The sequence below is a fragment of the Propithecus coquereli genome, unplaced genomic scaffold (assembly GCF_000956105.1).
Source record: "Propithecus coquereli isolate 6110/MARCELLA unplaced genomic scaffold, Pcoq_1.0 Scaffold137, whole genome shotgun sequence".
Classification (NCBI taxonomy): domain Eukaryota; kingdom Metazoa; phylum Chordata; class Mammalia; order Primates; family Indriidae; genus Propithecus; species Propithecus coquereli.
The window spans coordinates 154,949-164,885 of record NW_012137969.1 but is presented as its reverse complement, the minus strand read 5'-3'; the positions used below and the strand labels follow the sequence as shown (position 1 = coordinate 164,885).

The 9,937-nt window shown below is 55.5% G+C and overlaps 1 protein-coding gene across 1 annotated transcript in view; it reads left to right on the top strand.

Moving 5' to 3' along the window:
• The window catches only part of ZAN (zonadhesin), a 34,799-nt gene that overhangs the window by 6,857 nt on the left and 18,005 nt on the right, over nucleotides 1-9,937 (top strand). Inside the window, exons 8-21 of the mRNA XM_012638882.1 lie at nucleotides 1,379-1,520; nucleotides 1,666-1,782; nucleotides 2,335-2,459; nucleotides 2,741-2,886; nucleotides 3,441-3,584; nucleotides 3,853-3,960; nucleotides 4,073-4,242; nucleotides 4,901-5,103; nucleotides 6,935-7,076; nucleotides 7,384-7,631; nucleotides 7,897-8,077; nucleotides 8,364-8,475; nucleotides 8,901-8,995; nucleotides 9,275-9,451. Of these exons, the coding sequence (XP_012494336.1) occupies nucleotides 1,379-1,520; nucleotides 1,666-1,782; nucleotides 2,335-2,459; nucleotides 2,741-2,886; nucleotides 3,441-3,584; nucleotides 3,853-3,960; nucleotides 4,073-4,242; nucleotides 4,901-5,103; nucleotides 6,935-7,076; nucleotides 7,384-7,631; nucleotides 7,897-8,077; nucleotides 8,364-8,475; nucleotides 8,901-8,995; nucleotides 9,275-9,451 (2,110 nt within the window). The remainder of the gene's footprint in view (nucleotides 1-1,378; nucleotides 1,521-1,665; nucleotides 1,783-2,334; nucleotides 2,460-2,740; nucleotides 2,887-3,440; nucleotides 3,585-3,852; nucleotides 3,961-4,072; nucleotides 4,243-4,900; nucleotides 5,104-6,934; nucleotides 7,077-7,383; nucleotides 7,632-7,896; nucleotides 8,078-8,363; nucleotides 8,476-8,900; nucleotides 8,996-9,274; nucleotides 9,452-9,937) is intronic.

The window sequence follows — 9,937 nt, the reverse complement described above, 5'->3', positions numbered from 1 at the left end:
TGAGCTAGGATGACGCCACGGCACTCACTCTAGCCCGGGCAACACAGTGAGACTCTGTCTCAAAAAAAAAAAAAAAAAAAGGAAACAGGTTAAGTGAATTCCAATAATCTACTCAATCCCAAACATTAAAATACTATCATTTCAATGTATAGACAAAAAAGAATTATTCATAAGATAGTTTGCATTCTATTTTTTTTTCCATACTAACTCTTCAAAATCCAGTGTGCATTTTACACTTATGACATACCTGAATTCGGACTGGCCACGTTTTAAGAGCTCAGTGGCCACATGTGACTGGCGGCCACCATATTGAACAGTGCAGGTCTAGGGTTAGGTAGACCTGAGCTTCAGTCCTCACTCCAGCACTCATTTGTTCTGGGTGACGTTGGGTAAGCTTCTTTACCTCTTTAAATCTGTTACCATATCTATAAAGTGTGCACAATAAGATTTTCTACCTCCTATAAAATTTTCGTAAAGATGAAATTAGATCCTGATACATAGTAATTACTTAATAAATGTTAATTACTATTTTTAGCAATTTATAATAAATGTTATACGACCTATTAATTAAGTGCTTCATTAATGTCCAGTGCCTCTTCTCAGCTCCAGGTGTTAGCTGTTCTTCCCAGTGACATCAGAGCACCTGCTTGTCTCTTATGGGACCGCTTCCTCCCCCAGCTCCCTTTAACTAGTCTCCTGGGTCTCCCTGTGTCAGTGTCAGGATTAGCTTCAGCTGTAGCCCGGGCAGAAAGATCTGTCACATCCATCAGCACCAAGAATCTCTTCCCTCTGCCTTGGGAGGCATATATTAACTCATGATATATTCATTTGTGCATTTAACAAATGTTTATTTAGTACTTTCTGCTCTCCTGGCCTTGGGGTCACCGTGAATAGGGCATGGTCCTTGCCCTTCTAATGCTCTCAGGGGACACATTGGGTCTTGGTTTACTCTTTCATTCAGCATACATTTATTGAACAAGAACTCTCATCTTGGGGCTAAGATGGTGAGTAAAGACAGGTGTGGACCCTCACCTGGGGTGTTTATGATCAATCACAAAAATACATATAAAGTGCAGCTGTGGTAAGTCCTCGGACGAAAGGGTACCCAGAGCTGAGGAAGTCTTCCTGAGCAAGCCACCTTTGAGTTGAACTCTGCTGGTTGCATAGGAATGATTTAGAAAAGGGGAGGGAAGAGCATTCCGGGATAAGAGAACAGCACGTGCAAATGTCCTGTGGTAGGTGGGAACATCAGGTAAGGAAGAGTATGAGCAAATTTAGGTCTTTGCACAGGAGAGCATCCTCTGTCCTGGCATGGTGGGGAGACCGGGGAAGGGCCCCAAGAGCTATGGCTTTATGACTCTGCATCCCTTGCTTCCAGACTGGGGCAGAGTGGTTCAGCCCCAACTGCACAGAACGTTGCCACTGCTGGCCTGGCAGCCGGATCGAGTGCCAGAGCTCTCAGTGTGGGGCACATACAGTGTGCCAGCTGAAAAACGGCCAGTATGGATGCCACCCCTATGGTGAGAGCCCCCTTATGCTGTCCCTGCCTGCCAGCCCGTCAGAGTGGAAATCCCTTGCTTGGGCAGAGGAGCTGGGGTGGGCGGGCCAGCCAGGGTGGGGGGCAGTGGAAGCAGCTTCTCCTGGTCCCCTCTCCCCCCTCGGCAGGCAGTGCCACCTGCTTGGTCTATGGAGACCCTCATTATGTCACCTTTGATGGGCGGCACTTTGGCTTCATGGGCAGATGCACCTACATCTTGGCCCAACCCTGTGGCAACTCAACAGGTAGGGTCCTGGAGATGCCTGCCTCGGCCGTGGGTCTGCAGGCAGAGCTGCTGGGTGTGGGGGCATGGTGGGTGGCAGGAAAGGGCGGGGAGCAGATGGGGAAAGGGGCAAAACTAGAGCGAGTTCTTCTGTAAGGTAAGGGCTGAGACGCCCAGCCCAGAAGAGGGACTTTCTCAGGCCCAGGCTGCTGGGGAAATGCAGTTTAAAATAGTTCTCCTGATCAGTTGCTCCCTGGGCCAGCTTTTATTGAGGGCCCTCCTAGCATAGGGATAGTCACTGTAAAAGGGACTGGTAAAGGAGCACAAACGCCCTGGGGATGTCCCAGTGCATGGAGGGGAGACAGATATGCAGAAGTTGCAGGCTGTTCTGGAAGGGGGCAGACAGTCATGCCCTGCTCCCGTTTGGGTCTTGCCTCTCTTCCTGAGCTGTGGGGCTGGTGTCCCTGTGCCCTCTCTCCCTGCAGTGCCACACTCAGGGCTCCGCCAGTGGCAGGTGCTCAGAAATGTGTGCTGAGCGAGCCCCTGGGCTCTCTTCGTCCCTCTCCCCACCCAGATCCATTCTTCAGGGTGACAGCAAAGAATGACGGATGGGGACAGGAAGGCATGGCCTGCCTGAACAAAGTCTACGTGACCCTGCCTGAGACGACCATCACCCTGCTCAAGGGCAGACGCACATTGGTGAGCCCTGTCCTCCACCTCCACCCCTGCGGGCCCTGGCTGTGGCCTATTCCTATGGGCTGCTGTGGCCTCCTCTGGGTCAGCTCCTCCAGTCCCGGAACCCTCCCAGGGACTGGTTAAATACAACAGTGGCGGTGAAGCTCCAAACCACTGTAGGTGGAAGAGGTTGTTAGGCCGCTCTGGTGGATGTAATGCCTTCCAGCCATGGATGTGGGAGTCTGTTCGGGTCCTCCTTGACCCCCAGATCTGTCTCTGTCTCCTCCCTCTGCCCTACCATCCAGGTTGGGGGTCAGCGAGTCACCCTCCCAGCCATACCTTCTAAAGGCGTCTTCCTGGCTGCAAGTGGACGATTTGTGGAGCTGCAGACAGAGTTTGGTTTGTGGGTGAGATGGGATGGCGACCAGCAGCTGTTTGTGAGTGTGGCCAGGTGAGGGGGCATTTCAGCCTGGCAGCTGCCACTGCTTTCTGTCCGCTCTCCTCTTCCCCTTGCATTTCAGACACCACCACTCAATCATTTCTGTACCTCCCCTGGGTGGAAAGCACCCAGCTTCTGTGGCAGGCCTCTGGATGAGGAGACAGGAGGAAATGGTTTCAGGACAGTGTGATAAATAGCAGGATGTATATACAATGCTTTGGGAATGTGCTAGAAGGAGTCGCTAATGAGCACTGGGGGCTTTCAGAAAAGCAGTCACTTGATCCCATTCTCCAAGGAAGAGTGGCTCCCCATTGGACAGAACAAGGCAGAAAAAGGCTTTATAGAAACAGGAGCAACACCCTCAAGAATAAGCTGGAGTGTATTAGGGCCAGCGAGGGCTTTGTCATAGCCGGACAGTGGGGTGTGCACAGAGGGGAGGAGGGGGCATGGGTGGCTCAGGGTAGGGGGAACAGAGGGTTCCCAGTGCATCGCCTTCTCTGCTGTGGTCCCCTGATGGCCAAGACCTCTTCTCTGCATGAACGCCAACTTCTCTCCTGTCCCGCCAGGACCTATTCTAGCAAACTCTGTGGTTTATGTGGAAACTATGATGGTGACATCAACAACGACCACCTGAAGCCAGATGGCCACCCAGCCGGAGACGAGGAGGAACTGGGGAAAAGCTGGCAGATGGCTGAGGACGAGGACACGGAGTGAGTGAGGAGCCCTGCTATGGGGCCCACGGGCCTCCTGTCCCCTTGTGGCCCTACCCTGGTGAGACCGACTGACGTTGTCCCTGTCTCCTCTCTACCCTGAGACTGCAGGTTGTTCCCCCTCCTTTGGGGTTCGATGCTCAAAGTCCTCCTCCAGGGGCTGCCAGAGCTGTGCCAGAGCCTCTCAGCCTTGCTGGCTGCTTGGTGAGGGGCTCCGAGCTGGAAGTGAGCCTCAGCCCTGGGGCCGTGTGGGGTGGGTCTCTTCCAGGTGCCAGGAGAACCAGACAAGTCCCCCATCCTGTGACTCAGCCTTGCAGAACAACATGTCGGGGCCAGGGTTCTGTGGACGGCTGGTCGACTCCCGCGGCCCATTTGAGTATGAAGGGGGCAGGCGGGGCCACGAGGGGTGGCATGGCAGCTGGGGTCCTCCGAGGTGGGCGCCGGGACGTTCTGCCCCTCGTTTCCTCTGACTTGGCCTCTCTCTGCAGGGCATGCCTGCTTCACCTAAAGGCCACTTCCTTCTTTGACAACTGCATGTTTGACATGTGCAACTTCCAGGGGCTACGGCAGATGCTGTGTGCCCACATGTCAGCCATGACCACGAGCTGCCAGGATGCCGGCTACGCCGTGAAGCCCTGGAGGGAGCCCCAGTTCTGCCGTGAGTTGTGCCAAGGAGCAGGGGAGAGATGCAGGACCCCTTCCCTTAGACACGGACAAGAGGGTCGGTGTAGGCTTGGGGCACACCTGGTGGAACCCCTCACTTCCACACCAGGACGGGGAAATTTGCAGAGTTGGAAATCTCCACCGAGAAAATCACAGTCACTTGCAAATTCTGAAATGCTTCTTGGCTACCTGGGGCTGTGCAGGGCACGTGCAGATGTGTTTATGTGCAGCCCAAGTCATCAGATAGGTGCACATGGTGTAGACCCGAGGCGAGGGGAGGCTCTGCGGCTGCCTCCCAGTCCTGGTAGGCCCAGCTATCTGGGGAAGCTGCTTTATGGTCTGACCCCGCTGGTGGGCCTTCCACTCAGATTACTCACCTGGGGCTTGTCTACACAGCAGCGCTGCTGTGCTGTTCTTCCCGTGGAGTGATCTGCTCCTGAGTGTTAGCATCCGAGTGACAGCCTCTTGGCGCAGGCAGCTTGCTCAGCTTCCAAGAGGCCCTGGGAGCCAGCTGGGCCCCTCGGTCAAGCTTCTCGAAGTCACTCTCTCTTCTCAAGAATGGCCACCCGGGTGCCTTCTGAAGGAGCTCGTATTCGCTTTTCTCCCCCGTGGCTTGTCTGTCTCTTTCTCACCCGAGCTTCTCCCTCCGTCAGCTCTGGCCTGCCCGCCCAACAGCAAGTACTCCCCGTGTGCCAAGCCGTGCCCTGACACCTGCCATTCAGCGTTCTCTAGCGTGTTCTGTCCAGACCGGTGCGTGGAGGCCTGCGAGTGCAACCCAGGCTTCGTGCTCAGCGGTCTTGACTGCGTCCCCCAATCCCAGTGTGGGTGCCTCGACTCCAATGGGAGCTACTTCAAGGTGAGTGGCTGGGTGGACCTCTCAGCAGGAAGCACTTTCTCCCTGTTGTGAAACAGCCCCGAGTGAGGGCGAGAGGCAGGGAGTGAGAAGGCTTGGGGGGCGCAGGAGGAGCCCGGGGTTTAGGGCTAGGATTAGGGAAATTTTGGCCGGGATCAAATTTCCCTTTCTCTTTCTTCAGCTCTGGTCCTTCCCCGCTAAGTCCCCACCCCCAACCCCCTCCGCAGATCCGGGCACAGTTACTTCCCAACTGCCTCGCAGAGCCTGAGACCCCCAGTTTTGTCCCCTCCTACCGTTCCTGCTGCTCCTCTCTGCCATCACTTCACTGAATCTTTTTGCCCAGAGTTTCTGTCCTCCGAAGGCATGAGGACCTTGTGTGTGTCACCTGCACTCCTTCCAAACACTGTCTTCTCTTGACCCAGGGGCCCTTTCTCAGCTGAAGGAACTTGGCCTTTCCTGGGCTCCTGTTTTCAGACTTCTCAGAGGCAGCATTTGGAGCCAGACCCTTGTTTGTGGTGCTTCTTTCTTCTTTCTTTGACGGGCCCTCTCCCAGGGCCTGGCGGTGGCACCAGTGCCCTCCTGACACTCCACCTGATGTCCACCTGGCTTTCTGCCCCCTTGGCCCAGTCCAGGCTGGGCTGCCTGGCACTCTTTATCCAGGCTGTGCTCTCCACACCCCCCCACCGTGTGCCACCTCTGGGTCAGCCCTGTCCGTCCCCCTGCTCTGCCACTCAGCCGCCTCAACCCATTGGAATCTGTCCACCCAAATGAGTGACTGAGGCAAAGATCTCGATCAATGGAGGTTTGTTAAGCTGAAGTTGAGGATGCGCCCAGGAAAAACACAAACCGCAGACAAATAAATCTGTGCCTGTTTTTCCGAAGGGCGATTTGGAATTTGCAGTATTTAAGGGGAGTTAGGCATACAAAAAAGGAAGAAAAAAAGCAGGGGGTGGGGTAGTGAGACAAAAACGGTTATATGCTTGTGAGACCCAGGAAAATCTACACTTTATGTAAGATAAGGTGAATTAAGAAGAAACAAAGGGAGGGAAGGAAGCATCAGTTATGCCGATGTCCCTGCTTAGGTGGAAGAGTGCTTGATCCTGATTTGTCTTTGTTCTGCACCTGGGCAGGTAAACTTGTAATGCATTGTTTGCAGGAATCCCGCAGATTTTAGTTGTAGCAGCTAGACTTGGCCTGCGGACCTAAAGTCACAATTTGCATGCTCTTGTTATGGGAGGCCAGCCAGGAATTTCCTTCATGAATGATCTCTGGGGCCAGCTCTTCCCAGGGGCCTGAGGCCTTCACCTTCCCTTTTGTATAGGGAGTTGGGGGAAGGTGGTGGTGAGATTTTTTTATTTTCTTTTACAAATCCTTTACCTCCTTTGAGGTCTGTTGAAATGCTCCTTCCTCCTTGAAGCCTTCCCGATAATCAAAGTTAGAAAGCCTCTTTGCAGGAAGTGTTTATTGTCTGTGTCCCTGGTGGGTGCCCGATGGCTGGATTTGGGTACACGTGGTGTTGGAGCATGTCATTTATTAGTACACGTGTTTGCTGCCCCCCACTGGATTGTGAGTGCTGTGAGCACAGGGACATTGTCCATCCGGTGCACACCTAGCACAATACAGACAGATAATAAAATACCTGCTGAAGTAGTGGACAAACTCCTGATAAAGTGACTGAATCGGCGACTGAATCCCGGGGTTTTGCAGCTGATCTTGGAGCTTCGGGAAGACAGGGTGCTCTTGTGGGCCGGCCAGCCAACTGAACAGCTCTGTGGGCTCTGGTGTCAGAACCTGGGAAACACTGCTTCCCTCCCTTCCCGTCTCCCTTCCCCAGGTTGGGGAGAAGTGGTACAAGCCAGGCTGCATGCAGCTCTGTGTCTGTGAAGGCAACAACAGAATTCACTGCTACCCCTGGACATGTAAGGCCCAGGAGACCTGTGGCCATCAGGACGGCATCTATGGCTGCCATGCCCAAGGTGAGCGGTCAGGTGGAAGGTGAGCCAGGGGCTGCCCAGGTGACCTCAAGCAAGGGGATGGCCCTGCCCAAAGCAGCCTCCCCAGAGAGCTGGGCTCAAGCAGGGCCCGGGAAGCAGCTGTCTGGAGCAGGGACAGCATCTTCAAGGACTCAGAGAGTGGAGTTGGGGAGGGGAGACTTCCTCCTTGACATGGATGGGTCGTGGGGACCATCGCATCCCTACATGGATGCACCAAGTTGGCAGCCCTGGGTCAGGGCTTCCGGGGCGTGGGGCAGTGAGTCTCTGAATGCCATCCTCTCCTCCCCAGGGGCTGCCACCTGCACTGCCTCGGGAGACCCCCACTACCTGACGTTCGATGGAGCCCTGCACCACTTCATGGGCACCTGCACCTACGTCCTGACCAAGCTTTGCTGGTCCAGGCCCCAAGAGAACTATTTTGTTGTGAGTACCAGCAACGAGAACCGCGGGGGGATCCCGGAGGCCTCCTTCGTGAAAGCCGTCCATGTGCAGGTCTTCGGCCTCCAAATCTCGCTGCTCAAAGGCTGCAAGGTCATGGTGTGTGCCTCCCCCCATCCAGACCCCTCCACTCAGCCTGCTCAGCCTCTCTCCTCTGCTACTCCTTGTCCCTGTGCTGCCTGTCTGGCTTTTTAGGGCCCCTGGGGGTGCCCTGCAGCACCCCCAGCCCTACCTCCTTTGGACACCCTCCCCACTCTGGGAAACACCTGCCCCCAACCCCCTGCTCCCAGGTTTCTGCCCCCGTTGTGTGTTTGTCCCATGTTCCTTCCTGACTCCCCCTTCCATGTCCTCCGCACCTCTGCAGCTGAACGGCCATCAGGTGGCCCTACCCGTGTGGCCTTTGGAAGGCCAGGTGACCCTGAGGTTCAGTGGCTCCTTTGTTGTCCTCTACACAAACTTTGGGCTCCGAGTTCGCTATGACGGGGTCCACTTGGTGGAAGTGACAGTGCCCTCGTCCTACGCGGGCCAGCTCTGTGGGCTGTGTGGTGAGTTCCCTGGGCCCCTTCGGGGGAGCTGGGACAATGGGCAGGCACATGGCCTGGTCCCACTCTCCCCCACATCTCTATTAGGCATCCTAAGTGCTGGTCAACTGATAGTGTTGAGGACATCGGGCAGGGGGGTAGGAGTTAAGGGAAGCTGGCGGGAGAAGAGAAAGAAAGTGTTGACCTTGACATGTTGAGTGAGGAGTGAGGGTGCCTTTTCTGGTCGGGGAGATGGTGGCCCTGGGGCTGGTCTGCTGGCAGGTCCTCTATTAGCTGCTCCCTGCTCCAGGGAACTACAACAACAACAGCTTGGACGACAACCTGCGCCCAGACAGGAAGCCCGCAGGAAATTCCATCCAGCTGGGGGCCTCCTGGAAGCTGTCTGACTCCTCTGAACCTGGGTGAGCTGGGGTAGGAGGAGCCAGGCAGGAGGGGCTGGGCCTAAGGAAGAGCCTGGGGGCAGCTGGAGGTGTCCCCGTGTGTCCCCACTGCCCTGGCGCCGAACTCCCTATTGGCAGGAAACCGGCCAATATCTCCCCTTTATTCCCTCTGAAATTGGAGTTGGTGAAAAGTGGTTCCAACTTCCATGCCCAAGCCTGCTGATTTCCCCTGTGCTTAGTGATCTCTTTGGAGAGCCCACTTGGGAAGTCCCCCCTGAGAGCTAGCCTTTTCCATCCTGCTGCATCTCCTGCCTTTCCTACTCCAGGGCACCGTTTTGTGCTCTTCTCCTGTGCCCCTCCCTGTTTTCCTCTTCCACTTTTGCTTCAGTTTGGGGGAAGCTTCCTTTGGCCCTCAGTTTCCATCCTTCCCTCCTCTCCTCCTTCAGCTGCTTCCTCATGGGGGGCAGCCCCTCCGGCTGCCAAGAGGGCAAAATGGCAGACATCTGGAATAAGAATTGTGCCATCTTAATGGACCCTCAGGGTAAGACACGTCCCCTGCAGGGAGTGGTCAGGGTGGGAGAAGGAGCGAAGCCAGAGACAGATGTGAACTCACCAGGAAGGTGATAGGAACGCAGGGCTCGCCGGCGGGCACCTTCCTGGGAGCTGCGATAGACTGGTCCTTCTGTGTGTCTCAGGCAGTGGGTTCTCCACAAATCTAGGTTCCGATTGAAGTGGGTGTTGACTTAGCCCCAGAGAAGCCACGTGTTTCTGTCCCTTCCTGCTCTCTCGCTTCGTCACCCTGCCTTGTCTCGTCCTGCAGGATCCTTTTCTCAGTGCCACCAGGTGGTGCCCCCGCAGGCCAGCTTCGCCAGCTGCGTGCATGGCCAGTGTGGGACCAAGGGCGACACCACGGCCCTGTGCCACTCCCTGCAGGCCTATGCATCCCTGTGCGCCCAGGCCGGCCAGGCCCCTGTCTGGCGGAACAGCACCTTCTGCCGTGAGTGACCTGACCACCCGCTCCCACAGCCCGGAGGAATCCTCCAAAACCTGCCCTTCTTTCTTCCCCTAAATTCCGATCCTCTGCTCTCCCTGTGCAGCCTGCCCTCCGCACCCCCTCCCTCCTTCCTTTCCTTCATTCATTCTCCATGCCCAGCCCATCCTCCCCGGTCTCCCTGCACCAGGGCCGCCTCCGTCTGACCTCCCCTCACCAGAATGTTCTGCCTGTATTTGGTTACTGTCGCCTTCTCCTTGTACGTGGGCCGGCTCTCTTCCCTTTTTCCCTCTCTTGCCGAGGATCCCATCTCTTTTTTAAAAAAATTGTGGTAGGCCAGGCGTGGTGGCTCACACCTGTAATCCTAGCACTCTGGGAGGCCGAGGTGGGTGGATCGCTCAAGGTCAGGAGATGGAGACCAGCCTGAGCAAGAGTAAGACCCCTTCTCTACTAAAAATAGAAAGAAATTAATCGGACAACTAAAAATATATG